The sequence below is a fragment of the Ranitomeya variabilis genome, chromosome 8 (assembly GCF_051348905.1).
Source record: "Ranitomeya variabilis isolate aRanVar5 chromosome 8, aRanVar5.hap1, whole genome shotgun sequence".
NCBI classification, from domain to species: domain Eukaryota; kingdom Metazoa; phylum Chordata; class Amphibia; order Anura; family Dendrobatidae; genus Ranitomeya; species Ranitomeya variabilis.
Window position 1 is genome coordinate 45,343,947 of NC_135239.1, and position 20,847 is coordinate 45,364,793.

The window sequence follows — 20,847 nt, forward strand, 5'->3', positions numbered from 1 at the left end:
TCACCATGCTCAGTGATTGGCTGCAGCGGTCACAGTCGTGACGTCATTGCAGTAACCTGTAAACAATTAGCAGACCAGTGAAGGAGGCTGAAAACGGATCTGCCACCCACATTCACAACACAAACACTTTAGACCCGATGAGGCCGGTGTACTGACACCCATAACCCACGTCACAATGAAAGCTTTCCTGCTTGATGGACTGACACACTCATTACATGACCGCTGTCATTAGCCAAAGTAAGTACACCGGCCTCATCAGATCTAAGAGACGGATTAGCGTATGCGGATTGTAATGTGACATCTGGTGACGCCAGAAATCTGGAGGGAAAAGGAGCAAAAGTCACTGCAAAATCAGATTACGGGGATTATAAGCGTCTGATCCCAGGGTCACCCGGAAATCCCCCCGTATCACAGCAGCAGTGACGTAGTCACCCCCTATATCTGGCCCGGCCGATGGCGGCACTGCCGCTCTCTCGTCTTCGCAGCTAGTTGTCACCAGTTGCCACCATCCCCGTCCAGGCACAGGCCCCTCTCCCCGGCCCGAGCACTCACCGGCAGTCCCTGCTCTCCTCCGAGCACTCATCTTTCCCGCTCTTTAATACAACCAACGGAGTATCCGCTACACGATAGTCACTGAAGTGCGGGGAGTGTTCTCTGCGCCTGACTTCCTGGTTTAATGTTTCCGGGGGACGGAGATTTGCTCTGTACCGGGAATGAAGCCGCAGTACACAGGCTGTAGGCACTTCCGGTGTGCTGCAAGTTTCAGTCTGCTGGAAAATATCGAAAGTAAATGAAGATGAGAAAGCGGGGAGGGCGGCGCTGACGGCAGGTACGGAGCGATGTGCGCAGCCCCGGGGCATTACACGGCCGGGTGCACCACTGCCATCACTACCGGCGGTGCTCAGGGTGCGTCCTGCTGGGGGCGCTCTGCTGGACGAACAGAGTCTCCCTAGTAATAAGCAAAACCTGTGCCTGCATAGAGGGGCACCAGGGGGGCTGGGGCGTAGCGGATTATGTGGTGATCAGATCCATCAAGTGAGACCATTTTATAAATGCATCTTGTACATAATGCCTGGCCGAGGGTGTCACCCGCTCCATCAGGTCTAAAAGAGACTGTGACCCCCGATGCCGGTGAGGTGTCTCTTGCGTGACCCGGTGTTGGCGGGGTGTCTGTCACTCGCGTGACCCGGTGTTGGCGGGGTGTCTGTCACTCGCGTGACCCGGTGTTGGCGGGGTGTCTGTCACTCGCGTGACCCGGTGTTGGCGGGGTGTCTGTCACTCGCGTGACCCGGTGTTGGCGGGGTGTCTGTCACTCGCGTGACCCGGTGTTGGCGGGGTGTCTGTCGCTCTCGTGACCCGGTGTTGGCGGGGTGTCTGTCACTCGCGTGACCCGGTGTTGGCGGGGTGTCTGTCACTCGCGTGACCCGGTGTTGGCGGGGTGTCTGTCACTCGCGTGACCCGGTGTTGGCGGGGTGTCTGTCACTCGCGTGACCCGGTGTTGGCGGGGTGTCTGTCACTCGCGTGACCCGGTGTTGGCGGGGTGTCTGTCACTCTCGTGACCCGGTGTTGGCGGGGTGTCTGTCACTCGCGTGACCCGGTGTTGGCGGGGTGTCTGTCACTCGCGTGACCCGGTGTTGGCGGGGTGTCTGTCACTCGCGTGACCCGGTGTTGGCGGGGTGTCTGTCACTCGCGTGACCCGGTGTTGGCGGGGTGTCTGTCACTCTCGTGACCCGGTGTTGGCGGGGTGTCTGTCACTCTCGTGACCCGGTGTTGGCGGGGTGTCTGTCACTCGCGTGACCCGGTGTTGGCGGGGTGTCTGTCACTCGCGTGACCCGGTGTTGGCGGGGTGTCTGTCGCTCTCGTGACCCGGTGTTGGCGGGGTGTCTGTCGCTCTCGTGACCCGGTGTTGGCGGGGTGTCTGTCGCTCGCGTGACCCGGTGTTGGCGGGGTGTCTGTCGCTCGCGTGACCCGGTGTTGGCGGGGTGTCTGTCGCTCGCGTGACCCGGTGTTGGCGGGGTGTCTGTCACTCGCGTGACCCGGTGTTGGCGGGGTGTCTGTCACTCGCGTGACCCGGTGTTGGCGGGGTGTCTGTCACTCGCGTGACCCGGTGTTGGCGGGGTGTCTGTCACTCGCGTGACCCGGTGTTGGCGGGGTGTCTGTCACTCTCGTGACCCGGTGTTGGCGGGGTGTCTGTCACTCTCGTGACCCGGTGTTGGCGGGGTGTCTGTCACTCGCGTGACCCGGCGGCGGGGTGTCTGTCACTCGCGTGACCCGGTGTTGGCGGGGTGTCTGTCACTCGCGTGATCTGGTGTCGGCGGGGTGTCTGTCACTCGCGTGACCCGTTGTCGGCGGGGTGTCTGTCACTCGCGTGACCCGGTGTTGGCGGGGTGTCTGTCACTCGCGTGACCCGGTGTTGGCGGGGTGTCTGTCGCTCGCGTGACCCGGTGTTGGCGGGGTGTCTGTCACTCGCGTGACCCGGTGTTGGCGGGGTGTCTGTCACTCGCGTGACCCGGTGTTGGCGGGGTGTCTGTCACTCGCGTGACCCGGTGTTGGCGGGGTGTCTGTCGCTCGCGTGACCCGGTGTTGGCGGGGTGTCTGTCACTCGCGTGACCCGGTGTTGGCGGGGTGTCTGTCACTCGCGTGACCCGGTGTTGGCGGGGTGTCTGTCACTCTCGTGACCCGGTGTTGGCGGGGTGTCTGTCACTCGCGTGACCCGGTGTTGGCGGGGTGTCTGTCACTCGCGTGACCCGGCGGCGGGGTGTCTGTCACTCGCGTGACCCGGTGTTGGCGGGGTGTCTGTCACTCGCGTGATCTGGTGTCGGCGGGGTGTCTGTCACTCGCGTGACCCGTTGTCGGCGGGGTGTCTGTCACTCGCGTGACCCGGTGTTGGCGGGGTGTCTGTCGCTCGCGTGACCCGGTGTTGGCGGGGTGTCTGTCGCTCGCGTGACCCGGTGTTGGCGGGGTGTCTGTCACTCGCGTGACCCGGTGTTGGCGGGGTGTCTGTCACTCGCGTGACCCGGTGTTGGCGGGGTGTCTGTCACTCGCGTGACCCGGTGTTGGCGGGGTGTCTGGCACTCGCGTGACCCGGTGTTGGCGGGGTGTCTGTCACTCGCGTGACCCGGTGTTGGCGGGGTGTCTGTCACTCTCGTGACCCGGTGTTGGCGGGGTGTCTGTCACTCGCGTGACCCGGTGTTGGCGGGGTGTCTGTCACTCGCGTGACCCGGCGGCGGGGTGTCTGTCACTCGCGTGACCCGGTGTTGGCGGGGTGTCTGTCACTCGCGTGATCTGGTGTCGGCGGGGTGTCTGTCACTCGCGTGACCCGGTGTTGGCGGGGTGTCTGTCACTCGCGTGACCCGGTGTTGGCGGGGTGTCTGTCACTCGCGTGACCCGGTGTTGGCGGGGTGTCTGTCACTCGCGTGACCCGGTGTTGGCGGGGTGTCTGTCACTCGCGTGACCCGGTGTTGGCGGGGTGTCTGTCACTCGCGTGACCCGGTGTTGGCGGGGTGTCTGTCACTCTCGTGACCCGGTGTTGGCGGGGTGTCTGTCACTCGCGTGACCCGGTGTTGGCGGGGTGTCTGTCACTCGCGTGACCCGGCGGCGGGGTGTCTGTCACTCGCGTGACCCGGTGTTGGCGGGGTGTCTGTCACTCGCGTGATCTGGTGTCGGCGGGGTGTCTGTCACTCGCGTGACCCGTTGTCGGCGGGGTGTCTGTCACTGTCCTGCATATATGTACAGAATAGCGATATACCAGACACCTTTTGCAGGCCGCAGAGAATGCATTCAGTAATTGGACTGACAATTTATGAAGAAAATCTACTAATTTTGTGGATCAAAAGTCAGGACTCTCCTTTCAAAAAAGGTGCGCTTGGGATATGTATTGGGCAGTGCTCACATCTGTGCCGCTACTCCATAATTTATAGCATCCATGCTGTACTATTGTGTCAGGTATATGATGGCTGCCATGACTGGCATTGTAAGTGAGATCTATTTGGCACTGGTGTCCATCATGCCACCCATCCGTCGCTGGCATGAATAAACTGCTCAGAATGCTGATGTGCTGCCACTTTTATTTAAGGGGTTCCCTGGAATTTGGTATTGATGGCCTATGTGAAGGATAAGTCATCAATATACCGTAGTTATTCCAATAAATTCACAAGATCCAGTCCAGTGGCCAGTTCAATACTCTGTGGCTTCTGGGCAGGAGGCATGAGAACCATCTTCTACTCGTTGGCATCCCTGGCTCGTCATCTGTTTCTTTTTTACCTTCTTTGCTTCTGTATCACTGTTGCAGGGTGACACACAAGACATAATGCCAGGACGGCTTATTAAGAGAGCAGCTGCAGATTCCGGCATGAAGAAGAAGGTTCTCAGGGCTCCAAGGGAATAGCTATTTAATTCCCTATTTACATACATTAAAAAAATCAGTGCAGGATCGTGATCTCGCTGTGGATTTTAAAATCTGCAGAATGTTCATTATTTGCGTGATTTCTGCACAGAAAACTCCGACTACCCCACTGAATTACAATGGATCCTTTGGCTGAAATCCAAGTATCGGCCTCAAATTTCAGCTTCAGATTCTTTTGAAAAATACATGTCTGATGACAACTCCTAAGAGTGTGAGCTTTGCCCTCGCTATGCTTTTATGGAGCCTGAGCTGCACCAGCATGGTAGTGGGCCCATGATATCCTTGATTAACCACATCCTCCATATCATTGCCCCATTTACACATGTCCAGATACCTACAGACCTTTGTGCAGATGAGACCGCAGAACATCCTCCATGTATGTACATGTCTGTACTTGCAATGCAATGGCGCCTCGTTCCTCCTCAACGGGCTTGGCTCTCTAAAACCCATTGCCGATCATGAACTGCACAGACTTTATGTGTGTATTTAAATCTGTGCTGGATTATAAAGTCATGTTCACACCCATATCCATAGCTCTTGGCTCAGACGTACGCCATGAGAGTGTATGAGTTTATACCTTTATTTTTATTATTTTGCAATGTGTACGCGACTACATATTCCAATATACGTCACCCTGCAAGGAGCGTGATACCGTGCAGTATATGGTTTGTGCATTTTGTTTGATGCTGTTTTTATTGGATATTATTGCAGCTTTTTTTCTCATATTCTCAGCCTGTTTGCTTTGTCACCTGCTATCAGTGTTACCAGCTATATAATCTATTGCTGGTCTCCCATCCCACCCTTCCCTTTTTTACCTCCACACTTTAGATTGAAGGTCAGACTGCACCTTTCTGCTTCTCTTATTCTTGCATTACTTTTGCTTCTGTTTCAGAAGCTGCAGAGACGCAAGAATCTTGTACAACAGGTCTGCATAATTACGCCTTGTATTCACGGCACGGAGGATTGCTTGATGAGTGTCTGCTCCGAGGGGGACTCCTGATATATAAGGGTAGGAATCAATCTCTAATATCACTATTATATGTTGTGTTCCCCGTGACAATTACGCCTGGTCCTGCAGTGATATCACCAGAGGGGTGTACGTATAGCATGCATTGCCCTGGAAGACCAAGCACAGCTCTGCAGGGGAAATATACAGCCACCATCAATTCCTTCCCGCAGTCTTAGCTGTCCTAACTTGTGGCAATCGCGACTTTATAGGATCAAAGTGTTGTCATGATGAGACGTCCTCTTATTAGACTACAAAGGAAAAATAAGAATACTTTCTCGTTGTAACCTTAGTACATTGTATCTGTATGTGAGCAATGTGTAAATTATCCTCCCTCTAGAGCAGAGGTCAGCAACAAGTGATGTCCGACTGCTGTAAAACGACAGCTCTCAGCATGATCCTGGTAGTGTCAGCTAGTCAGGGCATGGATGGGAGTTGTAGGCTCGCCACTATTGGGTGCTGCAGGTGGATGGTCCCTGTTCCCGACCTAAAAGGACTCAAATTGCCTATATTCACATTGCGCGGTCAATGCATAGTGTGTTGTGAATTCCGTTCTTGGGCTCCCTCCTGTGGTTATGAATGGTACTTTTGTGAGTTCTGCCATTGGGCTCCCTCTGGTGGTTTCGAGTGGAACTGCTGCTCCTTGAGTTTAGCCGCAGCAGCTGCTTTCACTAATCGGCTCCCCTGGCCTTGCTATTTAACTTGGCTCTGGTCTGTAGTCCATGCCAGCTGTCAATGCTCTCTGGGTTGGATTCAGATCTCTCCTTGGATTTCTCTGATGGCCTGTCCATTTCAGCATAAGATAAGTTCTTGCTAGTTCTTTGGTTGTCCATTTGCTTTGGACTTTACTGCTCAGTCTAAGTTATGTTTCTTTTTGTCCAGCTTGTCATTATGAAATATTCACGCTAGCTGGAAGCTCTGGGGAAGCAGATTTGCCCCTCCACACCGTGAGTCGGTGTGGAGATCATTTTTGTAAACTCTGCGTGGATTTTTAGTTTTTTAATACTGACCGCACAGTATCCTTTTCTATTTCTGTCTATCTAGATTAGAATTGGCCTCTTTTGCTAAAATCTGTTTTCATTTCTGTGTATGTCATTTCCCTCTCTACTCACAGTTAATATTTGTGGGGGGCTATCTTTCCTTTTGGGAATTTCTCTGAGGCAAGATAGTTTTCTGTTTTCCATCTTTAGGGGTAGTTAGTTCTTGGGCTGTGACGAGGTGTCTAGGGAGAGTCAGGAACACTCCACGGCTATTTCTAGTGTTGGTGTTAGGATTAGGAACTGCGGTCAGTAAAGCTACCACCTCCTCAGAGCTTGTCCCATGATTCATTTTACCCACCAGGTCATATCAGTGCTTCTCCGTAACCACCAGGTCATAACAGTAGTGTACAATTACCATGAAGTTGGGGCATATTGTCATGGGTTTGTCGCAATGTTGCCAATTATTGTCAGATTTTGACACAGTTCTGTGGTGATTTGACCGGACCAACAATGACCAGGAAGAAACTTTCGGTACAAAACTTAACGAATAAATTGAAAAACTCTTGAAACTCAAACAAGACCCTGACTTTAGTAGACGTGAAAGTTTACTGCAAACACCAGTGAAGACATTTCATTCACTAATTAAGGAAGGACAGGAAACACCCTCAGTTTTCCAGGGATCTGACAGAATTCACAGAGAATCGGGGATATAATTTTCAAACGTCACCGACAGAGGTGTCATCGTCAGGTTCAGATACATCTGACACTGACAATACCATAATTTCCCTAGGGATCAATAAAGTGTATTGTATCGTACAAGGGGAGGCAAACTTTAGAGGGGACCCTCGTGGCAGGGGTAGACACTCCAGACCCAGATGGAAGCATCCAGGAGGTCCCAACAGACAAGGAGGAACATGGAGGGATCCCTTTTTTCCTTCAAATGGAAACAGATCTCCACCTTCCTCTTCCTCACATTCCTCTTTTTTTAGAGCAGAGAGCCCCATCAGGATATGACCTGAGGCAAAGGCATCAATAGCTCACGGAGAAGTGATATAATCCGACTAAGGAGGAATATTGGTTACTACGTAAGGGACTCAACTTTGTACCTGCCAATGACTATGATTGCTTTAAATGGGTTAAGGTTTTGAATATTTTCTGTAGGAATCTAAAATGGAAACTCTTCTTTCAGAATCATAATAGGGAACAGTGTCACCAACTAGGTCTCTCCGATGAGGACATTGCTGGCTATCAAGCCCTATTGGGACTGCTATAGGTGAACCAAAAATGTATCGATGATGGTCCTTTCACCAACCTCAAAAGGAGAAGCACACAGATGCCTACAAAATAAGGACTATACTACCATCAACATATTCCTTAAGCTGGTTGAAGACAACCTGTGTAGAATTCCATGGAAAACCCCCAATTAGATGTCCAGTGTATCTGAAGGTGAACTCTCTGCCCTTAGCAATCTTGAAAGGAATTGCAATCTAATCATTAAGCCATCCGATAAGGGGGGCAACCTTGTACTATTGGATCACCAAAAGTACTTGGATACGTGCCAATCGATCCTGAGTGACCATTTCTCATATGAAGTGTTACCTGCAAGTCCCACACATACTTTCATGAAAGACCTTATGACTATTCTCAAAGTGGCTAGGGAAAATTGCTCATCTCTGAGAATGAGTACAAATTCCTCGTCCCTGCTGGACCTACCAGCCCCATGTTTTATGCCTTACCTAAAATACACAAGGGCCTGGAGCCACTTAAGGGCTGCCCGATATTGTCAGACATAGTCGCTATCATACAGAACGTGGGGGTGTACAGTACATCGACAGGGTTTTGTGACCGTTCGTGGCTGCCCACCCATCTCATGTGCGGGATTGGAGTATGTGCTAGTGGATAGTCCTGTGATCATGGCATCCATTGATGTAGGGGCACTATGCAGGAAGTACCTCCACCAGCTCAGGGGAACTGCGATGGGGAGCCCCTTTGCTCCCACTTACGCTGATCTGCTCCTGGGCTGGTGGGAGGAAACCACAGTATTTGAGGATCAGGAGAGCTTGGTGGCATCCATATATCGGCCTCTGGGCCAGGTACATTGATGACATCTTTGTTCTGTGGTCTGGCTCAGGGGCAGAATTCCTCTCCTTTGTTGAGTTCCTCAATACTAGCTCCATCACCCTTAGATTTACCTGTGAGTGGAATCATAGAGAAATTGCCTTCTTGGACCTGCGCAAGGAGGAAGATGGCCACGCACTTACTGCCGACTGCCACTAATAGTCTTCTGAAATGGACCAGTCACCAACCATCAGCCCTCGGGAAGGGTATACCCAAAGGGCAGTTCCTCCACATCAAGAGGAACTGTACCCACACACGTGAGTTTAGGACACTGACGCGGGACCTTCACAGGAGATTCCTAGAAAGATGAACCGGTCACTGAACAATTCTACTACCACGCGATTGGTAGAAATAGATGATCTCTGATCATGGAACATGAGCCCGAAGACCCTGAAATAAGAGGGACCAATGACATCAGGGTCATAGGCACCTACAACACCCAGGCTGACAGAATATTTAGCGTACTTAAGAAACATTGGAGATTCTTGCTGGCTGACCCGAATCTTAGTGGACTTGTTCCACCAACAACCAGGGTGACTTACCGGAGGGGGTCCATAGGGGATCCACTGGTGCTCAGCCTATACTGCAGACCACAGACAACGGGCTCGTGGTTGGACAGGAAAACGTGGCTCATACAGATGCGATAATTGCTGCAACCTTAAGTGGATGACTAGGTAGCAAGTGCAGACAATTGGTGCCTTGTCTGAACTTGTTGGGTTGTCTGGCAGGTCTTGTTAGGGCTCTAGTTATATAAGTTTGGCTGTGTCTTGGAACCTTTTAATGGTTTAATAAATGTTATGTTTTAAATTCCTACTTTTCGCTAATATTTTTCTGTCATAATTTACCGCACTCTAGTGGTGTAAGTGCTGATGAATATGTCAGCCATGCTCCACTAAGCCCCCTCCCGCTGCGCTATGCCCACATTATAAAAATATGGAGAAGCTGGTGTAAAAACGGCAAAAGTAAATCATGGTAAAAATGTTTAGTGTATTCTGTGTTTTAGACCCTTTTTTTTTAAATGCGTATGACAAGTGTCCGTCCCTAATGACAGTAGTCTGGTTTAAAAGACTGCAAAATTTGCATGCTAGTGGTACAAAGTAAGCCCACCTACAGATGGGGACAAGTGGGGGAAAAGTATCTAAAGAAGAACCTAATTTCCAAACGTTCCAATTTGTTTAGATTTCCATTCGCAAAATAAGTCTTATTCTAGAGAAATCCACTTGTTTCTTAATATGTAAATGAGCTGTTAAGATCTATGGGCCGAACATAGATCTCCCTGAGAATCAGCCTCCAAAGCTTATTTTCCATGAAAGGAGGCATTACCAGTGTGAGACATGTAATGACTGACAGTCTGCTCTCCTGATCTACATGTCTCACAATAGTAACGCCTCCTTTTATTTACAATAAGCTCTGGAGGCAGATTCTCACTGAGATCTTTGTCCGGCCCATAGATCTTAATGGCTCATTTACATCATTTACATATAAAAAAAAAACGTGGATTTCTTTGGAATAAGACATCAGATCGCAGATATCAAGGTATCATTTTCTTCAGCTTCCTATGATCTACATGCCTATATAGGCGGCTTAGGAGGGTTGATCCTACTGACAGATTCCTTTTAAAGGGATGCACCCATCTTTTTAAATCCAGGAATGAACAGCTCCCCAGCCTTTTGATTTCTGGGGCTTGAGGGGGATGAATGCTCCTGATTGACAGTTCGGGCCAGCAGCCAGATGTTGTATCTCGATGCTGTAAGCAACTTTGCAGCAGTGAGACTGAAGCAAGCCAAGATCGGTGCTATCCCGGCCGACCCCCAGTCCCATTGCAGTAATTAAAAGTTCAGCACCAAAAGAACTTGTCAGCACTGAGCACATTTGGTCACTGCTTTTAGACAGCAGAAGTGGCCGATCCCCCTGGCAAGTAGCAATAAAAAGTAACATTTTATAGCAAACTTTAATAGCAACTAAATTGTCGCTTCTCAACTCTTCCTTGTGGGGGTCTTCATGCGAATCATGGGAGGGGACACCATATCTCGGGAATAGAGAGGCGCAGGAAAAAAACAAACACCAATTCAGGAGAACAAGTGGCGAGTGTGTGTATATGTGTGTAGCACACTTATGCAATGATGAGGCAGTGACCCAGCAAAGTTCCAAACAAAAGTCTCCTTAATGCGTTTACTTCACAGCATTAATTTCCAGCTCATATAAACACAGCACACGATAACCTCCAGATCGCAGCCGGGCACATATTCCCTGGATTACAGTCACTAAACACGACAGTCCTCCTCTGACCGGTTGCCATGGGCGACTGCACCACCGTGTTAATGTTCTACTCACAGCTTTGCACAGTACACAATATCCTCCGAGTCACAGCCGGGCACCATATCCTTCTGTTGACAGTCACTAAACACGCCTGTCCTCCTCTGGACACAGGACAGTCTACCTCCGGTTCGTCACCGGGCACACGACAGTCCACCTCCGACACCGGTCACCGTGGGCGACTGCACCGCTGTGCATGCCTGTGCCAAGCGTCTCAGCTCCCTTGGCTGCTTGGCTCCACTTGCTTGAGTTGCCTCACGCAGGAGCTCTGCAGAGCCAACTACTCTGCCCTCTAGCATACACCAGACTGATTACTCTGACCCTGACACACCCAAATCCTTTCCTGCAGGGATTTTAACTGCTATATGTGGCCTTCAGCCACATGTAAAACTCGGGCCTGGGATGAAATGGACTGCACAACTACCATCATGCAGTCTGCAATGCATTCTCATGGCCTCCATACGCCACCGTGCACATCCTGGGGAAAAACCCACAGTGACCCCTACCTGTGACATCGGTGACTGCCTCACAATTGCAATCACAGCTATGTGACTGCAATGCACCCTCATGGCCTCAATATGCCTCCGTGCACATCCTGGGGAGAACATACAGCGACCCGTACAGCAGACGTCCTCTAACAGAAATAAGGGTTATAGCTCATAGGGATCAAAGTTTTCAGTATTAATGAAAGTTAAGATTTGTTAACACCGCCAGTTTCACAACTGAATATTTTTAACCTTTTTTTTTTCCTTCTTCTTGTTCCCCTTACATAGATTCCATTGTATGAGCGACTATAATGAAATAGAGAACCAGATTGGACGTTTATTCCCCATAAACAAAGCTCCTTTTATTTTCTGGATACTCGTGCACTATTACACGTCACAATCACCGCAGTGTCACACGTGGATGCTGAGGACAAACCTTCTGGTCAGTCAAAGTCACCGATGAGCTGGAAAAACATGTCCTCAGGAGAGGAAAAGACACCGGTGGGCAGCACAGAACAGTTTTCTGGCAAGCCAGAGACACGTGCAAAGGCTGCAGAGACGTCTTCTGATAGGGAAGAATCATCAGTTGACATCATGGACAAGTCTTTTGGAGATGGAAAGCCACGGGTCAATGCCACAGACAAATCTTTTGCTGAGTTAGAATCCCAGACAGACAATTCAGGGGAGCTACAGTCACAGGCAAGCACCACGGACATGTCTCCTGGCATGGAAAAACCATATGCAAGCAGTGCAGCTGAGTCTTCTGGTGTGGAAAAGCCACCGGTGAATACTGTGGACAATTCTTTAGCTGAGGCAGAGTCACAGGTGGGAACCACATACATAGCTGGTCATCCAGAATCACAGATTGACACCGCAAATTATTCTTCTGGTGAACCACAGTTACAATTGGGAGCCACAAATAAGAGTTTCGCTGATGAGAAGTCAGAATTGAATGATACAGGGAAGTATTCAGATCAGACACAATCACCAGCGAGCTCCGAAGATAAGTCATCGGGTGAGGAACATTCAGATGCAATTATCATAGTCAAGTCCTCTGGCGTGGAAAAGTCACAGACGAGTACCTCTGACAAGTGTCCTAGAGAGAAGTCGCAGGATAATGACCCAGACAGAGGGTCGGATGAGGCACAGTCCCGGACAAGCAGCACAGATGACTCTCCTGGAGCAGAAGTGACACAAGAGAGCCCCCCAGCAAAGCCTTGTGAGGCTGACGTGTCGCAGGCTAGCCTCCCAGCGAAGCCTTGTGAGGCTGACGTGTCGCAGGCGAGCCCTCCAGCGAAGCCTTGTGAGGCTGACGTGTTGCAGGCGAGCCCCCCAGCGAAGCCTTCTGAGGCTGACGTGTTGCAGGCAAGCCCCCCAGCGAAGCCTTCTGAGGCTGAAGTGTCGCAGGCGAGCCCCCCAGCGAAGCCTTCTGAGACTGAAGGGTCACAGGCGAGCCCCCCAGCGAAGCCTTCTGAGACTGACGTGTCGCAGGCGAGCCCCCCAGCGAAGCCTTCTGAGACTGACGTGTCGCAGGCGAGCCCCCCAGCGAAGCCTTCTGAGGCTGAAGTGTCGCAGGCGAGCCCCCCAGCGAAGCCTTCTGAGGCTGAAGTGTCGCAGGCGAGCCCCCCAGCGAAGCCTTCTGAGGCTGAAGTGTCGCAGGCGAGCCCCCCAGCGAAGCCTTCTGAGGCTGAAGTGTCGCAGGCGAGCCCCCCAGCGAAGCATTCTGAGGCTGACGTGTCACAGGCGAGCCACCCAGCGAAGCCTTCTGAGGCTGAAGTGTCGCAGGAGAGCCCCCCAGCGAAGCCTTCTGAGGCTGAAGTGTCGCAGGAGAGCCCCCCAGCAAAGCCTTCTGAGGCTGAAGTGTCACAGGCAAGCCCCCCAGCGAAGCCTTGTGAGGCTGACTTGTCGCAGGCGAGCCCCCCAGCGAAGCTTTCTGAGGCTGAAGTGTCGCAGGAGAGCCCCCCAGCAAAGCCTTCTGAGGCTGAAGTGTCGCAGGCGAGCCCCCCAGCGAAGCCTTGGGAGGCTGACTTGTCGCGGGCGAGCCCCCCAGCGAAGCCTTCTGAGGCTGAAGTGTCGCAGGCGAGCCCCCCAGCGAAGCCTTCTGAGGCTGAAGTGTCGCAGGCGAGCCCCCCAGCGAAGCCTTCTGAGGCTGAAGTGTCGCATGTGAGCCCCCCAGCGAAGCCTTCTGAGGCTGAAGTGTTGCAGGCAAGCCCCTCAACAGAGATTTCTGAGGCTGAAGAGTCACAGGCGAGCCCCCCTGTTCCGCAGCTAAAGCGAAGACTCTTGACCTATTCTGGTGTAGGATCTAAATCGCCATCGAGCTCTGGTCAGCCGGAGTCACAGCAAATCGCCACGGTCGAGTCTGGTGATCTAGAGCCACTGTCAGACACTAAAGAGAAAGCTGCTACAAATTATCTTTGGATGATAATCGGTAAGAAATGTCCCCTAATGTTACTACACTCTGATGAGTGACGAGATGACAATGAACAGATAAATGTAAAGTATTAATGTTCTCATGTCCCAGAAGTGAGTCCTGATTGTTTCTCCCCAGGTGTTATGTCCGTGTACTGGCTCTACAGCTGATAGTCCTACTAGGACCCATGGGTGTCGTCTCCATGGGTCTCCTCTACGGGCAGTATTATACGCCTGACAGTAGTCTATAGGTGGCCAATTAGCTGAATGTCAGGCTATATGCACACATTGAGCATATGCAGCAGATTTTTCTGCAGCAAAAACCAGAGCGTTGGCAGAAAAAAATGCTGCCTAAATATGCTTGTTTTTGCTTGCATTTTTTTTCCATTCATTTGAATAGAAGAAAAACGTTGAAAGAATTTGACTTCCTGCAGATTTTAGAAAACACTTTGATGGTTCAAATTTGCAAGGAAAAAATGAGAAATATCACTGACTTTGCTGGTACTGTAAATCTGCAAAAATGCCGCATGTGATAAAGTCCTAACAATACTTTTTCCCTGAAATGTCAGGATGGCCATGCCTAGCCCTGGCAAAATCAGCTATTTATCAGAGTTCTTGGGAATAATAATAATAATAATAATAATTTTATTTATATAGCGCCAACATATTCCGCAGCGCTTTACAACTTATAGAGGGGACTTATACAGACAACAGACATTACAGCATAACAGAAATCACAGTTCAAAACAGATACCAGGAGGAATGAGGGCCCTGCTGCTCGCAAGCTTACAAACTATGAGGAAAAGGGGAGACACAAGAGGTGGATGGTAACAATTGCTTTAGTTATTTGGACCAGCCATAGTGTAAGGCTCGGGTGTTCATGTAAAGCTGCATGAACCAGTTAACTGCCTAAGTATGTAACAGTACAGACACAGAGGCTATTAACTGCATAAAGTGTATGAGAACATGATGGAGGAACGTGATTATGTTGTTGTTTTTTATTAATAGGCCACACAGGGATAATTAGGTTAATGCGTTGAGGCGGTAGGCCAATCTGAACAAATGAGTTTTTAGTGCACGCTTAAAACTGTGGGGATTGGGGATTAATTGTATTAACCTAGGTAGTGCATTCCAAAGAATCGGCGCCGCACGTGTAAAGTCTTGGAGACGGGAGTGGGAGGTTCTGATTATTGAGGATGCTAACCTGAGGTCATTAGCAGAGCGGAGGGCACGGGTAGGTTGGTAGACTGAGACCAGAGAGGAGATGTAGGGTGGTGCTGAGCCATGGAGTGCTTTGTGGATGAGGGTAGTAGTTTTGTACTGGATTCTGGATTGGATGGGTAGCCAGTGTAATGACTGGCACAAGGTAGAGGCATCGGTGTAACGGTTGGCGAGGAATATGATCCTGGCAGCAGCATTCAGGACAGATTGGAGCGGGGAGAGTCTGGTAAAAGGTAGGCCAATTAGTAGAGAGTTACAATAGTCCAGACGAGAATGAATAAGTGAGACAGTAAGAGTTTTTGCAGAGTCGAAAGTAAGAAAAGGGCGAATTCTGGAAATGTTTTTGAGATGCAGATAAGAAGAGCGAGCCAGTGATCGGATGTGGGGGGTGAATGAAAGCTCGGAATCAAGGATGACTCCAAGGCAGCGGGCATGTTGCTTTGGAGTAATGGTGGAACCGCACACAGAGATGGCAATGTCGGGCAAAGGTAGGTTTGTAGAGGGAGAGAACACGAGGAGTTCAGTTTTTGACAGGTTCAGTTTCAGATAGAGGGAGGACATGATGTTAGAGACAGCGGTAAGACAATCACTGGTGTTTTCTAAAAAGGTCGGCGTGATAACAGGAGAAGAGGTATATAATTGGGTGTCGTCAGCATAGAGATGGTACTGGAAACCAAATCTACTGATTGTTTGTCCAATAGGGGCAGTATACAAAGAGAAGAGGAGGGGGCCTAGGACTGATCCTTGAGGAACCCCAACAGTAAGGGGAAGGTGAGAGGAGGAGGAACCAGCAAAACAAACAGTGAAGGATCGGCCAGAGAGATAGGAGGAGAACCAAGAGAGAACGGTGTCCTTGAGGCCGATGGAGCGGAGCATAGTGAGGAGGAGCTGATGATCCACAGTGTCGAATGCTGCGGAGAGATCCAAGAGAATTAGCAAGGAATAGTGACCATTAGATTTAGCTGTTAGTAGGTCATTAGAGACTTTAGTGAGGGCAGTTTCAGTAGAGTGTAAAGAGCGGAAACCAGATTGAAGAGGGTCGAGAAGAGAATTATCTGAGAGATAGCGGGTAAGACGGGAGTGGACCAGGCGTTCCAGGAGTTTAGAGATGAAGGAAAGATTAGAGACAGGTCTATAATTAGCGGCACAATTTTGATCGAGGGAGGGCTTTTTAAGTAGTGGATGTATGATGGCATGCTTAAATGAGGAGGGAAAAATACCGGAAGTGAGGGAAAGGTTGAATATTTTTGTTAGGTGAGAGGTGACAGCCGGGGAAAGGGACTGGAGGAGATGCGACGGAATGGGGTCGCTGGTGCAAGTGGTCGGGCGAGAAGATGCAAGGAGCCTGCTTACTTCTTCTTCTGTAACTGGTTCAAAGTCAGAGAGTGAACTAGATGCAGTGGGGGAGGGAGGACAGTGCTTGGTATGAAGAGATTGGGAAATGATTTCCTGTCGAATGTGGTCAATTTTTTCTTTGAAGTAATTGGCCAGATCGTCAGCGTGGAGATCTGTGGTTGGGGCCTGCTCTCTTGGGTTGAGTAGGGCCGGAAAGTGTCAAAGAGACGTTTAGGGTTATTGGACAGCGAGGTGATGAGGGTGTTGAAATAGGTTTGTTTGGAGAGGTGAAGGGCAGAGTTGTATGTTTTTAACATGAACTTATAATGGATGAAATCTTCGGGCAGATTAGATTTTCTCCACAGACGTTCGGCGCACCTGGAGCACCGCTGCAGGAAACGTGTTTGCAGCGTGTGCCACGGTTGTCGCCGTCTGTGCCGAGTTGTTCTATGTATAGGAGGTGCAGCTTCTTCCAGGGCACTTTGCAGGGTTTCATTGTAATGCTTCAGAGCAGAATCAGGACAAGAGATGGAGGAGATTGGGGCCAATGAAGACTGCAAGTTCTTCATAAGTTTCTGGGTGTTAATGGCCTGTATGTTTCTATAAGTGTGGAAAGTGGGGATGACCTGAGCGGGATGGCAGTTCTTGATAGAGAATGAAAGAAGGTTGTGGTCAGAGAGCGGGAGAGGGGAGTTTGTGAAATCATCCAGTGAGCAAAGCCGGGAGAAGACCAAATCAAGGGAGTTTCCATCATCATGTGTTGGAGAGTTAGTATGCTGCGAGAGGCCGAAAGAGGAGGTTAGAGATAAAAGGTGAGAAGCAGATGGGGAGAGGGGAGAAGCAATTGGGATATTGAAATCACCCATGATGAGGGTGGGGGTGTCATAAGAGAGAAAGTGTGGAAGCCAGGTGGCAAAATGATCCAGGAACTGGTGAGAGGGGCCGGGAGGACGATACACCACCGCCACTCGCATGGAGAAGGGGACGTAGAATCTGACAGCATGGACCTCAAAGGAAGGGAATACAAGTGAGGGTACTTGGGGGATAACTTGGAAGGTACATTTGGGTGAAAGGAGCAGACCAACGCCTCCACCTGCTCTGTTGTCTGATCTTGGGGTATGAGAAAAGTGTAGTCCACCAAATGAGAGAGCAGCAGCAGCGGTGGTGTCTGACTGCTGGATCCAGGTTTCAGTAAGAGCCAGGAGATTAAGAGAATTAGAAAGGAAGAAGTCATGAATGAAGGAGAGTTTATTACACACAGAGCGAGAATTCCAAAGAGCACAATTGAAAGAGACAGAAGGCATGCATGGAATATTAATAAGGTTAGAGGGGTTTCTGGGTGTAGCAGTTGGGAGGTTTGACTGGCTATAACATGGGGGGCCGGGGTTCGGAGAGATGTCTCCAGCAACTAGGAGAAGGAGGATAGAAAGAGTGAGCAGATGGTTAAGTGATTTGTGAGAGCGTCTCTTGTGTTGGATGGTGGGACTGAATGGATCTGTACTGTTAAGCAATGTGAACAGAGCATGAGTGCTATACATAGGAGAGGCCAGGACAGAGGGGCCAATATGGATGGAGTGTAAAGAGTTGATGCAAGGGCGGTGATTGTGTGTGAAAGCAGCAGCCATGATGGGAAGCGGCGGCACAGTGATCGATTGGTCGCTGCAGCTGCTCTCATAATCAAGGGTTATGACTGGGATAATAGTGAGGACGTCTGGGTTTAAAAAAGTTTTTTTGGGGCACCATTTACTTTCACAGCTGGACGTGAGCAACGCTAATGTCTTAGCGTCATCAAATTCGTGTGTAAGACTGGTGCAATGGTGCTCCCATACTGGCGGGCATCTGCCAACGCACCATCATCGTTGCCACTCGCTTCCAGATGTGAAGGTGAGCTGAATCAGAGAACCCCTTTAAAGAAGTTGTCCACTACTTTTTTTTTTTTATTGATGACTTATCCTTAGGATAGATCATCAATGTCTGATGGACTAGGGTCCGATATCCAACACCCCCGCCGATCAGTTGTTATCGGTGTTGAAGGCCACCGTCCGGAAGCACTCACTTTCCAAGCTGGCCGGCTTCTCATAGCGGCCGAGGCTGGGTATTGCACATCTGCCTCCTATTCAAATAAGTAGGAGGCAGAGGCGTAGTACCCCGTGGCGGCTACTATGAGAACACGGAACAGATCCGCAAGTGAGTGCTTGCGGCCGCTGCCACCGATAATGGCTAATCGACGGGGGTGTCGAACCCCGGGCGATCAGACATTGGTGACCTATCCTTAGGATAGGTCATCCATGAAAAAGTAGAGGACAACCTCTTTTAAATTACTTTGAAAAACTTCCTTTAATTATTCCTAACATGGCTACAAGTCCACCTTGTTTTGATAGGCGACATTACGTATCGTTCTTCTGATCATACTCACATGTACTTTCTTCTCTCTCCTCTCCATTTAGGTGGTTGTGTGGTTTTGGCCTTAGTGTATTCTCTCCTGACACAGAGAGAACAACCAATCCCCCGTGACAACACACTTGACATTTTTTTAAAAGAATTTGCAAGTCTCAAGAAGGATTTCCCTGGACAGTATGAAGGTTTGTGGTTTAGAAGTCAAAAACTACTACAGAAACACCTAAACATGTCTGAACACAGCACACCTTCTATACTGATCCTCACCGCCGCCCGCGATGGGGAAAAGACCTTACTTTGTGCGAGCCAACGTCTGGCCAAGTCCTACGCCGACTCCCTGAGAGCCAAGTGGATATTGGTATATGGACCGGATGAGTCGAATTCTGACAGCGCCACCAGCAAAATGAAGATGGATGATAAACTGAGCGTAGGATTCCAGTCCGACAGTCGGGCAGCCGTATTGTACCGCTTAGAAACATTACCGTCCGGATCCTTACTCATCCTCTATAAATACTGTGATCACGAAAATGCCGCCTTCAAAGATGTGGCCTTGGTGCTCACCGTACTCCTGGAGGAGCAGTCTCTACAGACCGATCTTTCGTTCTCTGAGGTAGAAGAGAAGGTGAAGGATTTCCTTTGGGAACGGTTCGCCAGCTCGGAAGTCAGTGCGCACAATGAAATGGATGTGGACAAGCTGAGCGGGGTGTGGAGCCGCATCTCTCACGTCGTTCTTCCCGTACTCCCCGTGGAATCCATAGAGAATGGCGTCTGTCCTAAGATTGAAGACTAAAGCTTTTGATGACCTTACGCTCGCTGTCACCAACGTGCCTTTCATATATCTGAATAATGCAATCCCGGTTTGCAAAAATGGAGAATACAAAGTAATGGAAATTTTCTCGAGGGCTGTAAGGTGGTTTAATCATGAGCTGATCTGTCTGTTTTGGTAAAATACTTGTATCCTCCATGAAATGATGATTTTGGAGCTTTTTTTAAAAGGCTTGCATTTTACCATTCCTCTCTTTCCTCCTGTAACTATATTAATAAATAGATAACTAGGTGTTACTATTCCTCTTGGCGTCTTCCAACATGTGATGCATGGACAGAAGGAATGGTAACACACCAGTTTATTTATTTCCGAGAGGAGTAACAGAGGATCGGCACAATGCAACATCCTGAGAAAAAAATATGCTCCAAAGTTGATTTTATTATTAGAATTGGGAGACATTCTTTAATTATCAATCTATAGGAATTATGAACGTTCAGTTTTATATGATCAGTGATCTTTTACTGTTACGATAATTTTATAAAAATAATTTTAATATCTTGGAAAACCACTTTGAAAAAGTAAAGTATTGGGGGCGACTATGGGACCCCTACTTTTATCTATATCGGAGATCTGCTGTAATTCAGTGGCTGATTTCGGAGGATGCTATGTAATGTGTATAGTAAGTGGTGTCCTTTATAATGTACAGCTTATTACAGTTCGCTGCTCTCCTGGGGGCCTGCTCATACACAGTGGCTTTGGATAAGGGGGTCCACATGTCCCCTTATCCCGCAGTGAGAGTTAAGCATTTACAAAACGGCTTTAAATGCACTTTTAGATATGTGAAAAATCCTAAAAAACTGAAATGTTTTAATTTTGCTTTGTAAATTGTTATAATTTTAAAGTAAATAAGAATTTTAATTGTGATGTGTCTGTGATCGACTTATAATTATAGATCAGCACGTCGGCTAAGTTCAGTAATGTGGGACCACTGCTTCCTTTTGTCGTCTACTTATATGGTCATCATTAAGACCCCTATACACCTTAGACTAATGTCAGCTGATCCCGCCAATAGTGTGCATGGGGGCCCCGACCAGTGAGGTCAGAGGAGATAAGGATGCACCGGGTGCTGCTGACAGTGGAATCAGACATCTCTCTCAGCTTTGTATGGAGGAGTCCGGAGAAATAGTCACCAGCCGAACCATCGCTTGGAAAATAAAAGGAGTGAGACATGTAATGACTGACCGTTTGCTCTCCTGATCTACATGTCTCACACTGGTAGCGTCCTCTTTCATTTACAATAATCCTTGATGGCAGATTCTCACGGAGATCTATGTCCGGCCCATAGATCTTAACAGCTTATTTACATATTAAGAAAAATGTGGCATTTTCTAGATTAAGGTATCGTG

General features: G+C 49.5%; 2 protein-coding genes across 11 annotated transcripts in view; one reads left to right on the forward strand and one right to left on the reverse strand.

Annotated features, from left to right (window-relative positions):
- The window catches only part of LOC143788328 (uncharacterized), a 65,644-nt gene extending 64,879 nt beyond the window's left edge, over positions 1 to 765 (reverse strand). For 3 of the 8 annotated variants that reach the window (XM_077277917.1, XM_077277916.1, XM_077277909.1), the window contains exon 1: positions 553 to 700. In XM_077277917.1, coding sequence (XP_077134032.1) covers positions 553 to 583 — 31 coding nt within the window. In that variant the 5' untranslated portion in view covers positions 584 to 700. Of the gene's footprint in view, positions 1 to 552 lie in introns of all 8 variants that reach the window. The other 5 variants (XM_077277912.1, XM_077277915.1, XM_077277910.1 and 2 more) reach the window with 4 other exon arrangements.
- LOC143788327 (uncharacterized) lies at positions 134 to 20,365 on the forward strand. Of its 3 annotated transcripts, none has more exons than XM_077277907.1 (4): positions 134 to 237; positions 5,298 to 5,414; positions 11,599 to 13,741; positions 18,726 to 20,365. In XM_077277907.1, the coding sequence occupies exons 3-4, from the start codon at positions 11,770 to 11,772 to the stop codon at positions 19,463 to 19,465; spliced, it is 2,712 nt and encodes a 903-aa protein (XP_077134022.1). In that variant the 5' UTR covers positions 134 to 237; positions 5,298 to 5,414; positions 11,599 to 11,769; the 3' UTR covers positions 19,466 to 20,365. The 3 variants fall into 3 exon arrangements, with proteins under 3 accessions (XP_077134022.1, XP_077134021.1, XP_077134023.1); XM_077277906.1 differs by lacking the exon at positions 134 to 237 and adding an exon at positions 693 to 829; XM_077277908.1 differs by lacking the exon at positions 134 to 237 and adding an exon at positions 3,835 to 3,859.
- The last annotated feature ends 482 nt before the right edge of the window (positions 20,366 to 20,847 follow it).